At 39.5% G+C, this 23682-nt stretch overlaps 2 protein-coding genes across 7 annotated transcripts in view; one reads left to right on the top strand and one right to left on the bottom strand.

Moving 5' to 3' along the window:
• Positions 1 to 23682, top strand: part of LOC135168252 (guanine nucleotide exchange factor MSS4 homolog) — a 124818-nt gene that overhangs the window by 8891 nt on the left and 92245 nt on the right. The window lies entirely within an intron of this gene.
• Positions 322 to 23682, bottom strand: part of LOC135168246 (Krueppel-like factor 3) — a 152392-nt gene continuing 129031 nt past the window's right edge. The window contains exons 5-7 of the mRNA XM_064132240.1: positions 14730 to 15000; positions 11117 to 11328; positions 322 to 5759 (exon numbers count right to left, since the gene is read on the bottom strand). Coding sequence (XP_063988310.1) covers positions 5587 to 5759; positions 11117 to 11328; positions 14730 to 15000 — 656 coding nt within the window. The 3' untranslated portion in view covers positions 322 to 5586. The remainder of the gene's footprint in view (positions 5760 to 11116; positions 11329 to 14729; positions 15001 to 23682) is intronic.

The following is a 23682-nucleotide window of genomic DNA, read 5'->3' as shown; positions in this document are numbered from 1 at the left end:
TTTTTAAATACTCGGAGGGCTGCAGGTCGACGATTTGTCTGTAATGATGATTTTTCATGTCATTATTAATGTCAACTAGTTCTGGATTTTATCGGATTTATTTTATTATCCAACTGTTGAAGAAATATTTTAACGGTTGTTTATTGATTCACCGGTGGAAGTCAGCACCAATTAGTCGTTTGCGATGGTTGTGGAGTAATTAATTTAACATAATATTTAATGTTGCGCTCATTGTTAACATTTTTAATTTTATTAACGTGAATTTTTACAATTGTTGAATAGTTCTAGGTCACAGGGGGTAAAATAAATTAAGACACAGAATCAAGTTTTTCAAAACTTTAATTTCTTTCATGACCCTGCCAAATACAGTAATAATAATGATAAAAATAATATTGAAGTAATAATAATAAAAATAATTCAAATAATGATTGATGATAGCGAGGGGGGGGGGGGAATAATAAACAGTAGTCTAATAATGAAAAATGTTGAACAATCACCATCGTAACAATTTGCTCATTACAATAAGCTTACATCGATAATTCAATCGTGTGATCGATTATTTCTGCATCAGTGTAAATTTTTTTTAATGCACAAGGTCATGTCACATCACATCACCGAAGTGAATATAAAACATCCCCACGACTCTCACCCGTCTATGGTACAATGTTGTGCGTTTATCCTCAAATACAATTTTTTTTTCTCCCCTCCAACTGCATCGTAATGTATATAAATATATAATTTCGTGTGCAATATATAATTTACTATGCTCGTTCAAACCCCTCTGCCACGGGGGTGGACAGTTCAATAAATAAATTATCTCCAATACGAAAAAAAAAAAACGAATGAACAAATAAGACATCGATATACAATAACGAGTGATAATGCATTACAACCGGGAAAAAAATGTACATTAAAATTACTCTCCTCAATCGTCCAATTATATCATTCACAAATTTATCAATTGATTTTCAACAACTACCGATTAACATACCCACTGAGCGCCGTTAATAATTATCCACTGTCGGCCCACCACTGGCAAGTAATAATAAAGCCTAACGATAGTCTCGCAAGTGTAAAAATTCCTTAATAGATGTATAATGCCTTCGTTTATACAGTGAATGTCTATGATATATAATCTATCAATTGTCAATATATTATCATTGTTCTACGTTTATCGTGCCCTATGTATTACAATAATTATCCTTAATAATTAATAGTTTGCAGCGGTGCGGAACTTGCATCATTAGTCTGAGACAAATTGAAATGTTTTATTCCACTCATCATTATTTTTCGTAACAATTATTCGAGATTAATTCATTATTGTCGATGCACGGTGAAGAACAATCGCAATAAATAAACAAAATCGGCCGTAATTTTAGCCGATTCTTTATCGCTTCTCATGTCCGTGATAAAAATTGTTATAAATAATGTAAACGTTGGAGCTGGTAGCAACAGCTCCCTTATTGCAGATTATTTTTTATCTGTTTTATTTTCCCTTTATTCATTTGTTTTTTATCACAATTCGTCGAGCACACATTTTTCAATCACACAACAATTATAATGTGAGCTACGAGGCACTAAGATTCGTCCATCAGCCCGAAATATACGAGAGAAATAAAACGTACGTATCAGAGAAGAAAAAAAAAAAGTACATTGAATCCTAATGAGCATTTCCCTTTCGCCTCAAACTGTACCACAGCACCGCACAGAGCGTATGTATAAATCCGTGCGAGATCCAAGAGATAATTACTGGCCCCCATTGGTTATCAGAGTGAAACTTACGGATTACGTAATTTATTCGTAGGCTCAAACGATATTCCGTTTTAGTGCGATTTATCTTATTTTCCCTATTACCTTAAGAAACAATTTTTTTATTCAACATTTACAGACTATTTACATGGGCTATACTTTTTGTCGTTTCTTTCCTAATAACTTGAGTTACTTATTCCCTAGTGTTTGCCACTCGTTGGAAATTGGACAGACTGGAGAGGGTTGAGGGGAGACCCTGAGGAAATTTCCAGGAGTTTTCGGAGTTATTTCAATGAGGAAAAATGAGAAAAAATTGTATTTTGGTTTTTCGTTTGAATTTTAAAGATTTCATTGATTTTATTAGTCTTTTTAGTCGAATATATTCAGTGAAAATCGATCGATCGAGGGATGAATTTCACGGGTTAATAGCGAATTATTTCTGTTCATTTTTTCCCATTTTTGAAATATGAAAATCGAAGTGGAAAATGCAGCAGTGCGATAAATAATGGCTCCTGGAATTTTGAAATTTCCGTGGAGTCTCCCCTTAAGCACATTTCCACAATTTCTGGGCCCTCTCGACGCGGTATAAACCGGCTGATAAAACTTAATCGTCCGTTCCTTTTTAGTGGCTGTGCCTGGCTGCGGGAAAAGGGAAGGGCGTGTGTGTGGCTGTTTAATACCTGTCGGTCTGTTCTGTTCTCTCTGCTCTGTCATTCAACATGTGTTTACTGGCCGCGTTTTCCGCGTTGACTCGCGATTTTTCGCGTTGACCGGGAGGCACGGGATTATCGATCGCATCGATTTTAGTCGGTTGAATAGTTGGGGTAATTGAGAATACGGGGGGGACGTCCACTGCCCCGGGGACCCTCTCCTGATCCTATATATCCGTTACGGTATTTTCGAAAAAAAAAATGTTTCTAGTTCTCAGGAAAAATTTCGTAAATTTTTATCACCCGTTCAATTGTCCTTGAATTATCACACATTTAAAATTATGTTCTGATTTTTTAAATATCTGAAAAACAATTTATCCTCAGTCTAACTTACATCATTTCAACAAAAACAAATCTGCAATTAAAATTCAAAAATTGAAATTAGAAAAATAATTTCCACTCTCGACATTCCATAATTTTATCACTTAAAAAATGAGTCTCACAGAATTGCCTAATGTTATTCATCGAGACTTTACCCTACTCATAATAATTTTTACAATTTCATTGTAAAAACTAGAAACTTTCTTCTCTCTCACCACTATTCACCCACAATAAATTATTAAACTGCTAAAAATAAACCAAAGCAGCCTCTCGCTGGAATTCTACAACGAATTCACGAGCTAATGATCATTAATTGTCCCTCCCTCCCCCACAATTTTTCATTAATCTATATTTTAATTTAATTGACTGCGTAACCTCGATAAGTTGAGTGCCGGTTAACGTCTCTTAAGGCACTTGAAATGCTAATTTCCTTGGGTGGGGCCTTCAAAGAAAAACCGTTCACATTCAATAGTTTGTTCCTCCAGCCACTTCCTCACCCATTCAATGTATCACCCATCTACGGTTACGGAAAAATTTTCAATGGGACATTACCATGAGAAACGACCTATAATGCTCTGTCTTTGATTCTGCGCGAACCTAATTCTTCATCGTCCACCGTCCATTACTCACAGAATTTTTTTTTTTGCACTCGTGTCTAGTCATTTTGAAACCGTTGACCTAGGGACACATGTGGTAGCGGAATGTCACACGTCCTTGAGGGGAATGGAGGCGGTGAAAATGGATGGATGAGGTCAGAGGCCAAGTTTACGAACGAAACGAGAGACGTGTCAACAATTTTTTTCATTTTGGAATGCGTCCTCGCGGTTTGGAATGTATCTTGATAGGTTTGGACGGATGTCAGGCCATTTTTCCGACTCCTAAAAGCACCCTCGTGGTCCCTCGTAAGGCAGTACAAAAAAAAGTGCAGAAACGACAGGGGGGGAGAGAAAAAAAATAATTACAATGTGGGAAAAATTTGCGTTATTAATTGACAGTTCATTGAAGAGGATAAATATGTTTTTGAAAATGTTAAAAAATGCGAGGTGCACCCGCCGCCATTTTTAAAGCCTCGGAATGAAAATCAAAGGCTTCACGCAAGACCCAGACGACTCCCACGATTCCGTCAATTTACCAATGGACATTTCCACATTCACAAAGTGCTGGCATAATTGATAATCGATAAGGCACTAGTAGTTTTCGATACAAAAAAAATTTTCTCACCACGTACTGACGATTCACGTAACAACGATTAGAGAAGGCACTAGTTACATTATCCAACCAGATGTAACATTTTAACAATGATTAATTCGTTCAATAATTCCGCGTGAATCCATCAGTTGCTACATTAACAGAAATAAAAAGAGATGAAAGGAAAGAGGAACACTGGCTATGTACTGGCATCTCGTTGCGTCTTGTTGTCTCGACTAACCACCATTAAAACTTATTATATACTTCAGACATATTACTTGTGTATTGTCGTGCTTGACGAGAGAAAGTTCTCAGTGTTACCGCCTCGATTTACGTTTCTCTTTATCGCAGATTTTTTTTTCTATGTACATTTACGTTTATATCTACGTTTTTTTAGAACGCAGAGTAGAGCGTCGAAAATAATGAGCAGAAGCAGTTGAAGCATCCTCATTCAGAATATTTTTTTTCGTATTCTCTCAAGCGAGATTACCAGCAATCCGATTTCATTTAGCATCGAGAGTAATTGTAGGATCGATTAATCATTCTGAAAGCGTATTTAGGCGATTTTAAAGGTAAAAGTTGTCGGGCATTCTCCGGCGAATGATCTAGGGCAGTGTTGAATTGATTTTAATGTTTTAATATTTTTTATTTTGTTTCGTTATGTTGTGAAACGATTGGTGTGAATGAAAGGATGGAGACAATGAGGAGATTCTTGGTCCTAATGAGGAATTTGCGCGCTTTTTACTTTGGCACCTTTCACGCAAATTTTTATTAAAAATGTAATACCGACCCTCAATTGTCGTTGAGGAATTTTTTTTTTTCATTGCCTCGGAGAGAATACTTACGCCCACCGTCGACGGCCCTTGACGCACTTTATTTTAATAATAAATAATGCATTTCCGTAATACTTTCAGAATTTCGGTAAATTCAGGTGTGAATTCAACAATGGGGTTTATGATTGTCCTTCCACTAAACGCGAAATTCTTATTTTTCATTAATTTAATTTCTAACGAAAAATGTCTCGCCTTGAAATTATCGATCAATTGATACCGATACAGTGTGACAATTAACGTACGCGATCACGATTTGTTTTATTTATTTAACTGAGCATGCTAAGTCCCAAGCTCCGGATAACGGAGAATACTAATTTTTTTTCTCTTTAACAACAATTTTTTTATCATACTTAATTGAAAACCTTAGAACTAAACATTTTACTGGCTCCATTTCATCTTACCCTCCGTAACATTAAGATTGATAAAATTGCTCTAGACTAGTTGAGCTGGCCTTACGTAAAAACCGCGAGAGAGAGAAAAAAAAAATATAAATATGATTTATAAATTAAATATGAATATAATCGAGTCGTTAACTCAACGATCTCCAGCAACTCCCCTTATCGTAAATAACCTACGCAAGCCCTAAAATCCTAGTGAACATGAATTGATCCGTTTGAAAATTTGTCACCTATTAATGATCGTAGATTCTCAATAAAATTGAGATTAAAAAAAAAGGAAAAAAAATTATTCTCAGGTCCCGAATGTAAATCATCAACTCGTCCAGCGTGAGCTCTCGTGATGTATTGAAAATGTACAATGTACCGTGCGATGAAATAGTCCAACGGTCAGTGCCTCTTCATATGCAGTGACAGATGATCACTTCTGGAGAATGATCTCTGGCACAAATGGCACTTGAATGGTTTTTGTCCCGTGTGTTTTCGATAATGCCGTGTTAGCTCGTCGGAACGGGCAAATTTCCACGTACAGCCCTCCCACGTGCACTGGTACGGTTTCTCACCTGGAACATGTAATCAAGAAACTGTGAATTAATAAATCAACATGGCAATCATCACCGCAGCACGCCACCAAGATATTGAGAGACTATTTTAATTAAAATCCTATCGCATCGAATATCTCGCGATATTGTGACGCGATATCGTATCGAGTGGCGTTTAAGTGTCGGCTCGATGGTATTTTCACACCCAATTATTGCCCTCCCGCACAGGTTGACGGAGTTTTACCGACGATAGGGTTGCAGCAAGACACTCGTCAAACGTCACGCCAAGTTCAGTCGGCTAGATCTCCAGTCTTATCAGTCTCACCGGGCATTTTCTTATGGACAGCTGTCCACGACAACTGCCCATCAGCCCTTGGGCTATTGTGTGAATCCTTTTCTCCGTATATTTGTGCAGGACTCGGGTAATCCAATGTTGGCTGTCCATCGGCTGTCGCATACAGTTCTCGAGATGATGCAATCCAATTCAGTCTGGGCTTTCAACGGAGGAAGACAATGTATCAATGGGGAAAATCACCTTGAATCCTGGTTAAGTTGGGATCCTATTACCTTCGGTAATAGACTGATTCATCGGTTTCAATGATATACGTACGGATTTATGTCGGTGGGATTTTCGCGAGATTTATTCTAAACGAAGAGACAACGTCGAGGAAACAGTTGCGGCGAGAGGTGGATTTTTTGAGGAAAATTTAATGGAATTGCGGGATTCATTCCAATTTCCAAACTAATGTACATATAATATACATATAATATACAGTACATAACGTATATTATGTACATATAATTTTGTAGACGGGGACCAATCGTGATGAGAGGCCAATGAAATTTCTGTTCGACTTTTCAATTGAAATCTAAATATAATACGATAATATATTAATTATTACTGGGGCAGTGTATATAATAATATTATGTACAACTTATGTGTTTATAATCTTCCCAATGAGGGTCAGTTTAGGGGAATAATTGAGCAGAAATGATTTTTTGAGATTTAAACGAATTAAAAAAATTTTATCTCAAGAACAACTCAACAATTCAACTGAAAATTTTTGCACAACATTGAAAAAATTACTCTCATATTAACAATTTACAGGATTCATAGTGCGCCATACACAGGATCACTTGTACACGAGACATTGTTATTACATAATGCGTGTTCCCGGGGAATCGGCAACTAATGACGGCCATAAGAAATCCGCAAACCGAGCCAAACACTATTTCGTAATCGGTGAGTAATTAGTCCATTTACGAGGCTCGGGGGCAATACCGGTCTATATGCATGGAGCCACGGAATATACATACACACATGGGTATTAATGGTAATACGAAAAGAAAAGTTGGGTGCCATGGGAGCTATCTTGTGTTGGCCATTGGTGGCTTCGCCGTGGATATATTGCCCTGGCAATGTTGGCCATTAATACACCCGTTATTAATGCATTTTGATTCGATGGGATTTTTTTTACGTTACTCACAGAATGAACAACAAAAAATTCAATTACATTTTTTTTTATTATCCGCAACGGAGAACTGTTTATTGCGCCATGGATTAAAGCTGCTCTCATTAGGCCGGGGGAAATGTGGTCGGAGGTTTTGGCCGTCGAATTAATCATATTTATGGGGTAGACTGGGGGATTAGTCATGGGATTAGTTGGATGGTTAGGAATTTTATTGGGGGTAAATTAATAACGAAACAAGCAGTCTGTCATGCTAAATTTTTTTGCATTTTCTTATTTATAAATTAAGTAAATTTTAAATCATTTAATGGGCTTCAAAACTGTGGATGGCCTTGAGATATCAAGAGTAATTTAATTGAAATTTAATTCAGAAAATTAAGTAAAAGGAAAAATATTGCGATTTTACTGTAAAAAAATTGTTCAACAGAAATCTGCAGTTTCCAATAATTCTAATCAACAAATTAAAATTCTAAAAATCCGTGTGATATTCTCACAAAAAATATGATTAAAAAACGCCAATTTTTTGTTTCAATCCCCTAATTATTTTTCGCGCAATAAATATCACAAAAAAAAATTGGCGAACCGTTTCACCCATCATTCCACAATACCACGCAAGCCGAAGGGCCCCGTAGTCGTCGGCGCGTGATCACATCTCGTCTTATCCCGACGATACAGCCTTCTTTAACCAACATCGCGGGTCAGCCCGGGGAAACCGTTGACCCCAACTGGAATGCGGCCTGCAGCACGGGGGTGCATTGTTAATGCCTCCGCATCTCTACACCGCGACGAGGTAAAATGAAAGGGGGAGAAAAGAGTTCGCAAAAGGAAAGAATAAAACGCGACATGAATTTTCCCCCGTCCGTCAAACATCACGCGATATCCGCGACCCCATCGGATTTATTCCCTTCGCGCCGGATAATTTTCACGAGAATTATTCCCAGATGATAATTAATAACCTCATTGAGATAAGAATCGCGCAGAGGTGTCGCGCATGCATCGAGGTGGGGTAGGGGGTAGCAGGGGGACTAATGAGCTATTAAAGTAAATACGAATTGAGAGTTAGACGTAATTAAGAACGATTTGAAAATTCATAACGCGTGTTTTGCAACTGAGGGGGTGAACCCCCTGGGAATAACACCTGGGGTAATGGGGCTATTAATAAATTAGTAACAAATGAAAGGGTTGAGAAGATTTTTTTATTTGTGAGAAGGAGAATTTGCGAGAGAGATTTGTTGGGGATAATTTATGTTAAATCGTGATTTCATAGTTTACGTGGGGGTTGAATGTGAATATCGAATCTTCATTAATTAGAAATTAAAGAGGACACATTTGTTTAAGTTTTGTAACTTGTAATTTATCAAATTCACTTTATCTTGTATTTTTTAATTGGAAGAAAATTCAGTTTTCGAGGATTTTTCATGAAACGAATTTTTCATTCGAAAAAATGAAGAACGAGGCAATTAAAATTAATTAAAAGAGAATTCCAATCAAAATCATTTGGAAATTACGAGATTTCTAGAGGGAAAAATTCCCAAATGACAGAGGAAAATTATGGTCAGTCCCCCAACTTTTCTCCAATGTCACATAAAAATTCCTCCGCATCTCTTGATTATTCCGCTAATTTTGTAATTTTTCTCCAGAACTATCGAACGTCTCAGGTAATCGAATTATCGAACTGTTCTCCGCACGCGAAAAAATTCTCAATTTTAAGCTCTAGCTAACGAGGCACTAATTCACCGGGCGAATTGACAGTTGAAAATAATTAAGAACGATGTGAAAATTGATAATGTGTGTTTTGCGATTGAAGGGGGCATAACCCCCCCTGAGGATAACACCTGGTATAATAGGGCTATCTTCGCTAATGGATCGGTGGGGTGTCGCACGCTGGAGGCATTCGCTACGGTGTCCAACTGCGTTGGTGCACGGGGTAATGATGTTTTATCGATCCGGTGATCGTCGTAACTCGGGAAAAACTCAGTAAGGGGTGGGGGAAGTGGATTTTATACACTATTTCACTGGTATTTTCTCTCGGAGAGGTACAACGATATAGGATAATGTCCTGCGTGTGCAGGACTTAGGGTATAAGCGTCTCTAACAGTATATTACCGCTCGACTATCGTTTACTATCCCCGAGGTAACCACTGGGCTATTTATCCTCCCCTTTGTTGGTGCCTAGGGAGAGGTTGACTGTGTGCCTATGGGGAACCACTTACGTGAGATTGTGGTAGGGTATTTTGGATATTATGATTTCAAGTACTGAGCACACAGTGAGGGCGGCACGAGAGGTGTGGCACCGGTATTTTGGTGGCGAATGGATATTATAGCGCAATCGTGAAACTGTCACGGGATTTATAACGCTTCGGTTAATGGCCGAAACGTGTTTCATGTGCGGTGAGAAATATTTAATGTAAATAACTGCCACGAGAAGAAAATTTTTTATAAAAATTGCACTTCTGCTCTCGAAATTTGAATTATTTGGAAAATTCAATCAATTGATGATCCATTACTCTACGATCCTAATGAATCATTAATTATTTAATTATTAATTGTATGATATGTCGGGCCATTCGACAGAAATTGACAGTTTACATCTAATCAACAAATAAAAATCCCAAATTTCCACGTGATACGTATTCCCCCAAAAAATGGCGGTTAAAACGACAAAAATAATAAAAAACCCCCAATTTTTTGTTGCAATCCTCTAATTGTTTCTCGTGCAATAAAAAATCACAAAAGTTCATCGCTATTTCCCCGTTACACCGCTAAAAACCTCCCATGCAAAAGAAACATCCGCAGGATCGCGGTTTGCGGTGATTGACGTGTGACAGTTACGAGTAAAATGATAATTTCCTCCCCGACTTTGACCATAAACCGTAGACTAGAATAAAGTTATTTTAATTGCAATATATTTTTACTCACACCTCCTGACGTCTTCACAGCACCTCTCCCTCACCAATTGTGCGATTCTACCCCCAGTCAGTGGAAAATACCGCGGATGAGGCAGCGAGAACTCTTGATTTATGGGAGTCTCGAGCATTGCGATTTATCCAATTACGCATTTCTCCAGCGGCGCCACCATATAATCCCCCATTTTACCCACGCGCGGTAATCCTTCCCGGTGGACAAGAAAGAGGGGAAAAAAAAATATTCCGTCATTGTAAAACTTATTTGGATCGATAGCGCCACACTTGTTCAGTTGTGCAAGTGCCGTCAATGCGGCATCATAGAAACGTGGGAAATTCGACCCCTCGATGTTATAATTGCCAATGGGCCGGAATCTGCATCAGACTATGGCGATTCACCGTATCATGGGTAGACTGGGATCACGAACCTCATAGAGCTGTGGTAAAAAGTCAATTTCCTTCTGCCATTTACGCGAATGCCGACACCGATGCTATTTCTCTTCGTACATCGTACGTCAAGAGCCAAGGCCAAAGGGGCCGTGAAATCGTGCTCAAGTGCCCCCCATTGTCCACATAATTAACTCCTTTTTTGTTTTAAATTATGTAATTAAGTATTTTCAACTAGTTGGGGGAGTGGGCTGCGAGAACGAGGGGATTACTTCAGAAAAAAAAATCCAAGTAGGATGAAAAAATTGTTTAAACTTAATTACTCAATAGAAGATTAATTATCAAGTGGAAAGTAGTTTATTACAAAATTCATTTAATTCTAGAGGAGAAAAGTTCATGAAAACTATTTTTTTTAGCTGTCAATTCTTGATTTTTCTGAATTTTTCAAATTTGACTGAATTAATTGTCGTTCTTTAAATTAATTATCTTAAAGATAATGAATGGAAATCTTTGCTCTCTCTGTCTCTCCGGCGCAGGTACCATTACCCCCCAATGAATGAATTCTTAATGAATTAAGTCGCATTCAGAGGTAAACAATAAACAAAAAAATATGAATTACCGGTGTGCGTTCTCTTGTGCGCCTTGAGATGCGAACTCTTGGTGTAGACCTTGTCACATCCGGCGACATCGCACCTGTGGACCTTGCGCCGCTTGAGGGCATCACCGCAGTCAGCGTCAACGCCAAGACTACCACCGTTACTGGTAACCCCGCTGTTACCACGTCCGCCCAATCCAATTCCTGGTGTCAGCGTTGGCCGTTTGTGAAATACCCTGGGAGAAAAAGAGTAATAAGGTTAGCTCTCATAATTCAAAACACCTGAGTAACCCGGGTACTGACATTTGCGGTGCAACGGGACATCAACAATGAGTATGTGAATGAGGTGGCATTGGCAGTGATCAAGATCGATGCTGATGTGACATTAAGTCCCACTCGATTTTGAATGTCACGTTTCGTCTACTTATTACCGAGAGTTAATTAATTCTTTCCTACGAAATAAAACGCGATTAAAATCTGCTGCTAATTATTTTATTCACTTCTTTACTTCAATTCCTAGTTAATTCTTTCAATATTAATTCATTGATTCGGTGAAAATTAACCAAATTCTACGGAATAATTAACTGAATAAATGATTCAACCGAAGAGTCAAATATTTAATCGGTTTTGCCTTCGGGAAAATTCGAGGAAAATTAAATAATTCCTGTTATTTTATTTTTCAATATTTATATTCCATAAAAAAATTAATTAAGCTCTAGTACCTCCCCCTTTTCCCCTTAAATCCCCCAAATTTCACCTAAAACTTGAACTCTCATAATCATAAATTTTCAAAGTCCTTTCCAATGTCGATGTCCTCTCCATAAATTTCCAAAAAAAATCCTCGCATTGGCAGCGAGAAACCTGACAGTCTACAACCGCCATTCTCCCATCAGGAATATCGATAATCATGGGAATAATATCGTACAAGACGTCTTCATCCGGAGATTGGTGCAGACTTCAGATCGATTACTAGTCTATCCCTCTTGTTCATGTGTTTTAACACAGGAAAAAAAAAGCCCACGACTCGGTGTAATTTCTCTTTACTTTCCACACACGGTCGGCACAGAAGGGGGTGAGAGGGGGAGGAGGTACGAGGGGAGTAAAGGGGTAGGGGGGGAATAAACCGGCAGCACGATGAGGAGAGGTGGTTTTGTCTCGGTTATGCACCAATAAACTCGCTTAATAATACATCCATACCAGCAATCGTGCGATCACTTTATTATTCCCACTGGCGTTTCGATAATCGAATCACAGGGAATTGGATTTCGTGATTGATATTTCTTCACTGAGTAACGGAAAATTTTGACTCAGTATTTTGTTAAAGTTCATCTTCAATACGGATATTTAATTAGTAATTCAATTATTTTATTTATAATTTAGTATTAGAGATGAAGAGCAAAATTCTTGAAAAATTACGTTGCTGTTGGGTAACCTGTCAGTTAAAACAATATTTATTAAAAATAACGGTACAGTTCAGCATTTTTTTATTGAACTTTCATGGAAACAAAAATGCGTAAGTGTTTCATAATTTTTTAATAATTTTTCTGTCGGTGTGTGCGGATTTTTTCGCTGATTTCAACATTTTTTCCGTTAATTAATGCACTCGGGGGAATTTCAATGCAAATGGCGAACAAAACCAGTATTAAAATCAGTAAATATATTTAAAAAAAGTAATTATCGAGTGTAAATACAACAAAGAATACATTTTATTATTTTCGCGCGGTTGGAGATGTCTTTAACGAACATAATTCACTTAACTGACTCGTATTTCATCGAAATGTAGAAGCGACGGCGCAGGGTATCCCAGTCATAAACAACATCATGAGGCAGCGGTTAAACTAGCATAAATCGCGTTACCACGGGTGGACACGCTGTGAGACATTTGATGTCGTACTTTAACCGGAGTTTATACAGTGAAATGCATTGATACGAGGTTTATTTCCAGGCTGATATATCCCTTTAGGTCTGTACACCCAGAGGGTTACCAATCCAACTGGGTAAGAGTATCGAGATCAAGAGGCCGGTTTTCCCACCGTGAAATGACTCCCAGCGGAATAGCCTGGGAGTTTTAAGCTCAGGTTTTGCCTCTCTTGTGGCTAACCTGGACAGGCGTGCGCGGCCCAAGACTCCGATTGGACGGCGAGAGACATCATGATGAAATCCCTTCGTCGCTGAGTCTAACGACTCGGGTACAGACTCAACTTGAGCAATCGCACGGGTACGCGGAAAGATATTTTAGGTAAAAATTTGATAAATTCGCCTCTCGGGGGTGAAATGAGGGAGGAAGGGTAGTTTTACGATTGGCATCTAGCCCTCTAGAGGGCTAATGTTTATTAAATTTTTTTTAGTGTAACTTTGCGTCTTGAAGGGGCTTTAAATGATTTTCGGGTGGGTAAGGTATCTCACCCTTTGTTTAATCGGCTTTTAATTGAATCTAATTAAAATTTAAACCCTCAAAAAATCTAAAATTTCAAAACCCCAAATTTCCCTCAATTTCCAAAGTCTGAGAATCGAAATGACCATTAAAATTCAGTTCAAAAACTCATAAATTATCAGAACCAAAAACAATTAAAAAATTCTCATCGCGAAATCATTGAAAAAAACAATTTTCCACTTTCCACCGAATCCTAATTTTTTATTTTTTTATTCTCAAGTTTATAACAAACGATGGGAGAAACTGTGGACAATATAATTTGTTAAATCCCCCCCTCTGTCCTATGGCCCTTTTCCGGCTCTCATGTTCTCAACAACCGTCATATATATGTACACTTGTGGCATGCTAACATCTCTCCTATCCGTTTCGCATTTTATCCTCGACCCTGGAGGAAGTCTTTCGCGATCCGATAGATACGTATGAACCGTAGAAAAAAGGTTAAAGGGAGGGAAGCTCGCTGTTTTGCCGGGAGATGTTGAATTTTCTCGTAAAGTATCTTGAGCGGATGAGAATTCACTGCGGGAGGGCGCACATCTCCTTGAATGCCATTGCAGTGTTGCTGTATGCGGGTGCTGGCTATGTGAATGCTGGAAAACACGCAGTTTGTTGGAACTATCACGTGAGAATGATACACTGACGAGACAACACTTTTTCTCAGATTTACGTATTTACTAATCGAAAAATTGCATTTCGCGCCTCGTCCGCGGGGTCCCTAGCTCTCATTCCAGGGAATTCCATGAAATTCCCATCAAGACCGTCATTTCAATTCTCAAATATTCCCCCTACACTTCACATCAAACACCCACTGGCTCCCATAAAAAATTAACAAACTAATTCAAATTAATTAATTTGGACAATAATAAATCACCTAATGACTGTGAATTCCCGTGAAATTCCCCCTCAGTCGACTACTAATTTCTCCTGATCATTTCTTCGAGTCATTAAACCCCTCAAAAACGAAATAAAAAATTGTCTCGCCTAGACCTGAGCCCTCGAATTCCAAAAATCGTCAAAAGGTCAGAAATTTCTCTTCTCATTTTTGCGAAATAAAAACTTTCACCGCGAGATTTCATTATCTGCATTCCCCAATCTCCGATTTTTGGGCTTCTCCCCTCCTCGAACAAATGTATCGATTACCGAATTCGGCGAGATGAATTACCCTCCCCCTACACCATCCAACCATGAACACCATTGTGTACTTACAGCGAGGCCTCTTTTATCCTCTGCAGTGCGAGCAGAGCCGCTGAGGACGATACGAAAACGGGATCAGGTGGTTCAATTCCACAGACCGATACGTCACGTTCCCGTTCCCGCAGTCTGTCTCGCTCTCTGTCCCTGTGTTTTTCCCGGGTATCTCTAGTCTCACGTTCCTGGCCGGACTGATGGGACTCTCTATCACATATGTGCTCCCTCTTCCTGTCCCTGTCGGGGTCTCGTCCCCGTACGACGTCGACGAGGGGCAGTGCGGGAGACACTGGAAAGCAAATAAATTCGATTATTAAACATTAATTATAAATCTCTTGAAATCAGAATTTTCATTTTTACAATAAGATGTCGGTGAATGAAAATTTCTTTTTCAGTCTTCATTTTTTTTTTGTTCACTAGCCATTAAAAATTTACCGTTAAAAGGCGAAATTGCAAAAACGTCTTTGATGAGTTACTTTTATTCTCCTTTATTTAATTATCCCGCGACGTCTGGGAGAAATTACTCAAATTTGATGGTACAACTGTCGTAAAAGAGAGGACGAAGTGAAAGATAAATTCATGACAGAATAAAAAATGTAAATACGAAAGATTCGGAAATTATTGAGAGGCTCGAAAGTGTAATTTACGAACCTCTAGACAACAAAAGCCACGATAAAAATAATAGTAATAATTTGAGAGGTGTAAAACGTCTGAAATTGGCTATGAAAAGTAAAAAAAAATGTAGTAATGAATTGAAAAAATTAGGGAGACAAAGTCATTAAAAAATGATTCCTGTCAAGATTTATTACGACTCGTCTACTCGGTTCCAGTCATGACAGGCGAGTCGTCCATTACAGACCCCAGAAAAAAAAAGTAAAAACTAAATAAATCGGAATAATCGAATCGATGAAAAAAAAATCACTGAAAAACGTGAAATGTGATTCTTCAATCGTTGGCGAGTAGTTGCAACATGGTATGTGTGCTTCCTCCCGTCTGATATTATTGACTGGTATCACTTCATAGAAATACCGCTGGTACCTCACCAAGTGGATCGATTCTAATCTCGAATTACAAATCGGCGCCGTCCACTGTCTTATAAATGTACAAACGTGTACGATATGTCGTATAAGAGTATAATCGATATATACCTGTATACCAGGGGCTCGTGGATGTTTGTTTCTCGTGGACGTGTAAAAACTCGGGGAATAACGATTTATTCGCGAGCCACGTCTTTGAGGAGATCGATCGGTGGTTACGATCGATAGGATGCGAAACATAGTGCCCGCGGTGGCACACACGCATCGCAGTAAGACGCGTCCTTGTCGTATTTTCCGACAGTTAGTTTGCCAAGGAGGCGCATGAGTCAGTGGGATGACATGTCCCGAGGCTTTTCCGGATGATCTAGATTTTATGGGATCGGTTTAGTGTCATTCAAGGCTATGAGTTGTTCTTTTAAGTCGTGTTAACGATTTTTTAAGCCTCTGCATCTCTTTAAACACGAAAAAATATACAAATTTATTCTTTACTGCAATAAAAAAATGTATATATTCATGGGATATATGCAGATATACTAGAATGTATGCCGACAATCGGCCGACACTGGCCCAGTGTGCCGGCCCATCCCCGGCGGACTGTCGGCCACTCATCGTGGCTTAGTAGGATGCTATCCAGACACATATATAAATTTTTTATTGGTAAATTTACGTCGAGTTGAGAATAATTTCAACAATTCTGCTTTTGTTATTTATATTTCATGGAATATAGATAAAAAGTCGATGATGCGGGGTAAAAACGAGGCATAATTGAAGTCCTCGTTTTGATAAATAAATTAATATGTAATTACTGACGGTTTTTTTCGAATATTTTCATAAAAATAAAAATAAGAAAAATGTTAAATCGCGTAAAAATGCCCCGCGAAACGATTATCAAGTCCAACGAAAGAAAGTGGTTAACGACCGTACGCATCAGACGTAGAGTGCACACGCCAAGTTTTACCACCAACGACGTAGCCAGGGTACGAGGAACGCCTCGACACGCCTAGGAGAGTTGCCGGGCAAAAGCTAAACCCGGTTTTTTTTCCGGGTTGTGCAAAACACTACATATTCCACAGCCTGATCATTATCAGACGTTTGCTTGTAAACAGGGAATGCCGTTTATAAACGCTTTTCATTCGATTTGGTCCATCAAGTCTCGCCTTGTCTCTGACATTCACAATCTTTGGGAGAAAAAAAACTCGTTACCAGCGGAAATGAAGTCATTAGTTCCTGTTGATCGGGAGGTGGATGAAAATTTATGGTCAAAGCGCGTGATACTGCGGTCTGTGGTTTTTCTGAGGTTGTGGGGAGATCAATGGATCGACCTTCGGGTCAAAATCATGACCCACATTTTCCTGGGGCGGGGAAATGGAGGAGGAAAAAATGTGCTGAATCTACTGAGTCGAAGGCTCAGAGTTGATCATGAATTCTTCGTGCGATACGTCACCGGAGTATTTATTATTTATTTATTAATATTTTATTTGCTGTTACGTCTGTCCACTGGATTTTTCCATTGACTGATTTTCCTTCTCCTTAAAAATACTTATAAAATTTAATTATACGGTAATTATATTCAGCTTAATCAACAGAATACACGACTTTTTGAAAAATCGCGGGAATCTCTCATTAATTAAAAAAATTATCTTAAAAATTATTTGGAGATCCCTTGAAGAGTTGTCATCGATCCTCATCAATGCTTCATTAATTACCAAATACAATAAATGAAAACATCGCTTCTCCCTCAGGACAAAAATTAATGTTCCCCATGAATGATTATGATTGACTGGAACCCCACGATTTATGGATTGACCGACTGATTAAATTCAAATTACGATGCACAGTAGGTTATGATAGAGATCGTACATCTACACCGGTGCGACAGGTGCGCATTAACTCTGCATTTAGGATCAACCGATGTACGATGAATACGTGACGGTTTTTCACACGTGTACCAAGCAGTGTCTCGCATTAGTTTTTCGCCGTAAAAGGTGAATGCCTGAAGAGAGCAGGTGAAATCGTACCTATGAAAAATTGGAAAGGAAAGTTATCACGACGATTGTGATGTGATTCCCCGTCCTTTATGGCAGTGTGTGTGGCAAATTTATGGCTTTGGAGCGTTGGAATGTGAATGAAGATACAAATATCAATGGTGTCACGGGTGAGGTACAGGTGTTTGTGAATTAAAAATGGAGACTTTTACGGTTTACAATTTAAGACATTCGTTTCGAATTTATTCTGGAGATTTGACGTCAACCGGAGAAATTTTTTCAATAAAAAAATAAAATGATAAATAAATAAAATGAAAATAAATCGAGTGATTAATTCCTGGAGGTCTGAGACAAATTTGAACTACAAAATTAATTTTTTAAGAAAAATCCCTACGGAAAAAATTATTGTTAATTTTTTTCCACCAAAACGTATTCATTTTTCAGCAAATCTTGTCTGAACTCCTAATTATCCCTAAATATCTCCTAATCAACACCAGATACCAAAATATTCGTCAATACCTTTTTTCTTCCTCTCGACTTTCCCCACAAATTCGGTATAACCAAAAATTCCGCTATCTCCCTTACCAACCGAGATATTCCCTTCGGAATTCCGTCCTTCCGATTTTCACCACTTCCCCTGTCCCTCCACCCCCCCAAGCCCCACCCTATCCACCGCAATTTAAATCCCCCGATCCTCATCCGGGCCCCCATGACCCCATTTCCCAGAACCCCCTCAGTATCCCTCTCCCCCCGACACCAGAGTCATCGCAAACCTCGCGGAATGACTCACGTGTAAATAATATCACCACTCGCAGGTGCGAGGGATGAGAATCGTATTCCATCACCAGCGCGTACACCAATGAGGGAGAAAAGGAGAGACTGCATTGCGCCGTTTTCTGGAGTTATGACATTATATCGCACTTAAGGGAAGATCCTATCGGTAATCCTGGTACACGACGGGCTGACCGTTGACCATTAGAATCGATGTTCTCACGCCTTTGTAGCATGAGCGCACCAACATTCGCGGGTATAACGTATACACAACGAGATATGCGGGCTACATATCGTTTCTGCCTTTTATCTTATCCACACAATCGCAAACTGTAAATAATGATTGATTGGGTAGAGGGAGGGGGAGAAGAGCCCCGTGGACGTGAAATTTTCGCGATACGTTGAGACACTCAATCGGTAATAAAAGTAGTAGCCGACGCTGATTTGGCAATTTTTATTATTGTTATTCTAGCGGTGGATGAGATAAAACGCACGCCGACGGGTGGGAAGCAGGGGTAAGGATCCCACAGTGTATTAGACACCACGCGTGTTGTTCATGACGGGAATAGACTTTGAGAGCCGTTAGGATTATGCGGAAAAGGATTGTATCCCAGGTCCTTACGGAAACATCATTACGTGTTGTTTTTTTTTATTATTTGTTTCATTTGCGCGGTGATTGTCAAGGGAAAGCTCAGCTGGGGATTCCGTGATTGGTGGGTCATTTCTTGAGAAGTTGTAGAACCAGAAATTTTATGGATAATCACGGGAATGAAAATAATTTTTCAATTTTTTGAATGATTCGAAATGAGATTGAGAAGTGAAAGAAACGATTCGATGAGTTTGACGGTTTGATGGTTTTCCGGGTATTACTCGGAATCTGAGGGAAATGGGGAAAATTTTGTTGAGAGCTTTTTTGTAGGGTAAACTGAGACCTACAAAAAAGGTCGGGACAACCCTTTTCCTAGGTCCCTCAGATTTTGAGATAATGGGCTTTTAAATTTTTTTAAATCCTCTCCTTCACTCCAGACTGTCCCACATGTCTCAAATATCTCTCACCCCCTTCCCCCTCGGTCCCGCCAAAACAGCCCCAGTGACACGGCTGTCGCACGCGTCATACTTTCACTCGTCCCAACAATTAGCGCTTCAAATTACCACCGGGTGTGCTCATCCACCCAAGCTACCCAGATACGTTACCCGTTAATTACGATAATTTCCCCCCGGTAATTCCCGACCTCAAACACATTCATGACTCTCTCGTCCCCATTATCCTCCCAATAACCGAAAAAAAAATCTACTCCCCTGTGTCTTCCCCACCCCACAAACCTCCACAAACACCCCCTAACATTTCCACCCTCCCCTTCCCCAAAAATCATAATCCCCACATCCTCATTATCATTACAACCTTCACTCCCAATATTCCCCACACCCAAATCAAAATTAAAATTCACCCCCAATTCCCACAAAAAAATTATCCCCCCCCACATAAACCACAACTTTTCCCCCCCCCCTACATAAACCTCAACTTTTCCCCCCACCAAAAAAACCTCCCCCTCCCCCCCCCGCCCTTCTAAAAACCCATTAGAGCGTGCGCAGCGTATGTTGCACGCGCAACATGCGCCCACGCACTCCACACCACTTCATCACCCACCATAAGGCCCAGATGAGGCCCCCACGATTGGCCACTTATCTCTCTTCGCACCCCCCCCCCCTCCCCCCTCCTTGACACTACATGCATTAGGGAATTGCCGATTATCCCTCAATTTGAAGGTATTTGAAAAATCCAACACTATAGGTTATCCTCATAAATCGACGGATTAACCCCGGAGTTTAGTATTATCAATTATCCCATTGCATCTCTTTCCCGCTCATAACATGAAATTTACCTTCCCCCTCCCCCTTCCCATCACCCTGGCGCAATGGGGCCCTCACAAATGCGTATATTCACTTGGCAGGTTTGCAAGATCGAGAAGCCTAATATCACATATATGCAGGAAGACGAATGGCCGAGGTAAGACCGCGTTATTACCAGTAATGCTCGGGGTTAGCCACGGCCACACTGGGTGAATAGATGATGCCCATGATGAAGAGAAAAGCCGATGGAAGGGATGTGGATGGGTGAGAGGTGAGAGGATAGAGGAGGGAAAATACGAATGTTTCTGTGGAGGACTTGGGATGGAATGAGACCTGTCAGTTGTATTCAACTGACGACTCTGAGTCCATTACGTGTCAAAGATCATGGGCCCGTGATGGTATGGGGTACAGTGGTACGAGAAACATTAATGGAGCCTAACGAGAGACTCGGGGGACTTATGGAAAAAGTGTCCGGCAATGTGGATACTGGCTAATTAGGTGGATCTGATGAGAAATTACTGTTGATGTTGTTGAGTTTTTAAACGTATTGTGAGGGGGTTATGAGGGGAATTAAATCAGAAATTTATCGCTTGGGGGATTTAATGTGGGGGAGGGGAGGGAGGGGAAATGATAGTTATTTAATAGGGGTTGGGGTTTATGGTTTATTGTTTTGTTGTTTTGAGATTTTTTATTTTTTGGGGAACGTTGGATGTTGATATTTTTTTTTTTATGATAATAATTTATTTTTCTTTTTGTATTGCACCCCACACTTTCCCCACGAAGATCGTTCCTCTTCAAGTGATGAATACATCAACAGAATCCACCCCACTCACCATCACACCCCTTCTAAATAAAATATAAATAAATTAAGTCCTCTATTTTTTAATTTAAATTTCAAATCATTTTTCCTTTTCAATTAATTACCTATTTCCACCCCCTAACTATGAACCCACATCCACTCCCGCACTCATTAAAAAACCAATAAAACCCCGAGACTCCGAAATTCTCGAAAAATAAATGTTAGTAAATACCCATTAAATTAATACTAAAATTTAAAAAACCATTACATCGTTTCACTACCGTATTATCGATGCAACCATTGCGTCTTCTCGTTCAATGCATTCCACAAGAAAAAAATAAATAAAAAAAATATCTGGAATATGCATAAAAAGCCAGGGTGTGTCTATCACCCACTACGCCAGGGTTAGTTAAACTTTACAGTCTGCTAATTGCAGAGCGGCCTCATGAACTTTCGTCTCCATTTGAACTGCCTTCCTAAGTTGTAACATTACCCACATCTATAACCAAAACTTTCACGTCACGTCTTCGCCACAGTACATTCCCCTCACCCCTCGAAGTCCTCCACCCCCTCCTCCTCCTCCCCCTGCCCATCCACCCCCCTCACCACCCATTTGTTTTCCATATCCTGTCTTCTACGGTACACATACAATAATAGTGTGCGTTGTATGCACAGATGAGTTGTCTGGGAGGAGAGGAGACGAGTTGCCGTTAGAGTTTTATGAGGTTAATGCGCGGAAACAGCGGGGACGATGGGATGGAGACGAGTGGTAGTGATTATGTACAAAAGTGTGCGAACAAGCGAAGGCACGTAACGTAGCTTGATGAATTATAATGCATGATAAGGTCCTGCGCGTTAATTTATTATTCCCATAATCACGTTTTAATGATTTTTTATTTTCCGAATCCCCTTTTCCCCGTCAATTTTCTATTTTTTTTTTTTTACTGACGGTGGGTTTTAACGCCGGAGACGCGATAACATCCCTTTAGATTACGCATTAATTAAAGGTTAGAGGGGGGGGAAGCACTTTCGATAGAGCTTCGACGGCTCAATGAAGCATTGTAATGGCGATGCTATCGGGAGTGCGGAGGTTTCGCGGAAAGGGGAGGTTTTTTTAACGGGTGGTGGTAGGGGAGGGGGAAGGGGAATGTAGGGGGTGGGGAGAGAAGTGGGTGTGGGGTGATTTGCGTCGGGTAGTGATGGTATTTGGGGGGATATTTATTTATTTTTGAGGGAACGAAATTTTGGGGGAGAATTAGAGGTTTAGGGGGTGAGGTGTTGGGGTAGTTTTGTTGGAAAAATAAGGTAAAACTCACCCTTATCTCCGGTTTCCCTCATGGAAGTTCAATTTTTATCTGATTTTGTTTTTCGAGAAGACAAATATTTTTAAAAATTTAATTTAATTTGAATTTTTGCTTAAATATTCAATAAAAATTGCGTACGTTCAATATATTTTTTGAAATGTTAATTTTTTCCACACCGTAATGCTCGTTGGTTTAATCGGACTTTCGATATCACAGATATACGTTAATGAATTATTGTGATGTCGATGTTATCGGTGCGGCAAACATTTTATTGAAAATGGCATCAATTTTTCTTCTCACAATCGATCGAACAGACGCATTGCGAGCGCATCCTTGGCACAATCTCTTTTTCCTCGTGTGCGACTCCGCGAGGTGAATGCTATGAGATCGATACCAGTCAGAGTCTAGGTGCCTCTGAACCGAGAATTGCCGGTTGGGCGAGACACGAGGAGGTGAATTGCGGAGAAAAAAAAACAGGAAAAAGGGGGATTAGGATTTCAGAGGGTTTCAATAAAGATATCTCAGGGAATTTAACCACCTGCGACAGTGTATTATGTATTTGCAATATATAATTGTTAATTAAGTTCCTAAACATCGGCAATTATGAGTAGAAATATAGAAAGAGTTTTCTATTCAAACGTCTGATCCAAAAACGACTCGCACCACTGAAAATTCAACTGCAAAATCTTGAAAGTTCTGCATAATTTTTACTAGTTAATTAATTGCTGCAATTAATTAATCGATATTTCATTTGTTACCCAATGAACGCGCGCAAATGAAGATGTAAAATGCGGGAGAATGAGGTCTGTAATATTTTTTTTGTTTAAATAATTCGACGCACCCGGAGAACTTGAAATACCGGAGGCTCTTTGAGCCACATTTCATTCCTTTTTTTATTGTAAAATTATTGGCGCAATAAGAACAACCGGTAACCCTTCTGGCCCATACATAACCATCGATAATTGACGGCAAAGGTACGCGGAACAATTAGACACGTAACAACTAGGGACAACGGGATAAAATAACGATACATCGTGGAAACGACAAAGGGGAAAATCGAACTCTATCACGATCGAAGTGGCAATAACGCCAAAACAGAGAAGTGCGTAATGCATCTGTGAGCGATCGTAGTTGAAATAACGAGCCCAGTGGTGTATGCATCCCACAAATGGTCGAATGCAGCCGTGAGAGGCCGCCTGCCATTATCTCCAAAGACAGAAATAC

This window comes from Diachasmimorpha longicaudata, chromosome 12, assembly GCF_034640455.1.
Source record: "Diachasmimorpha longicaudata isolate KC_UGA_2023 chromosome 12, iyDiaLong2, whole genome shotgun sequence".
Classification (NCBI taxonomy): Eukaryota; Metazoa; Arthropoda; class Insecta; order Hymenoptera; family Braconidae; genus Diachasmimorpha; species Diachasmimorpha longicaudata.
This window is presented reverse-complemented; position numbering and strand designations above follow the sequence as displayed.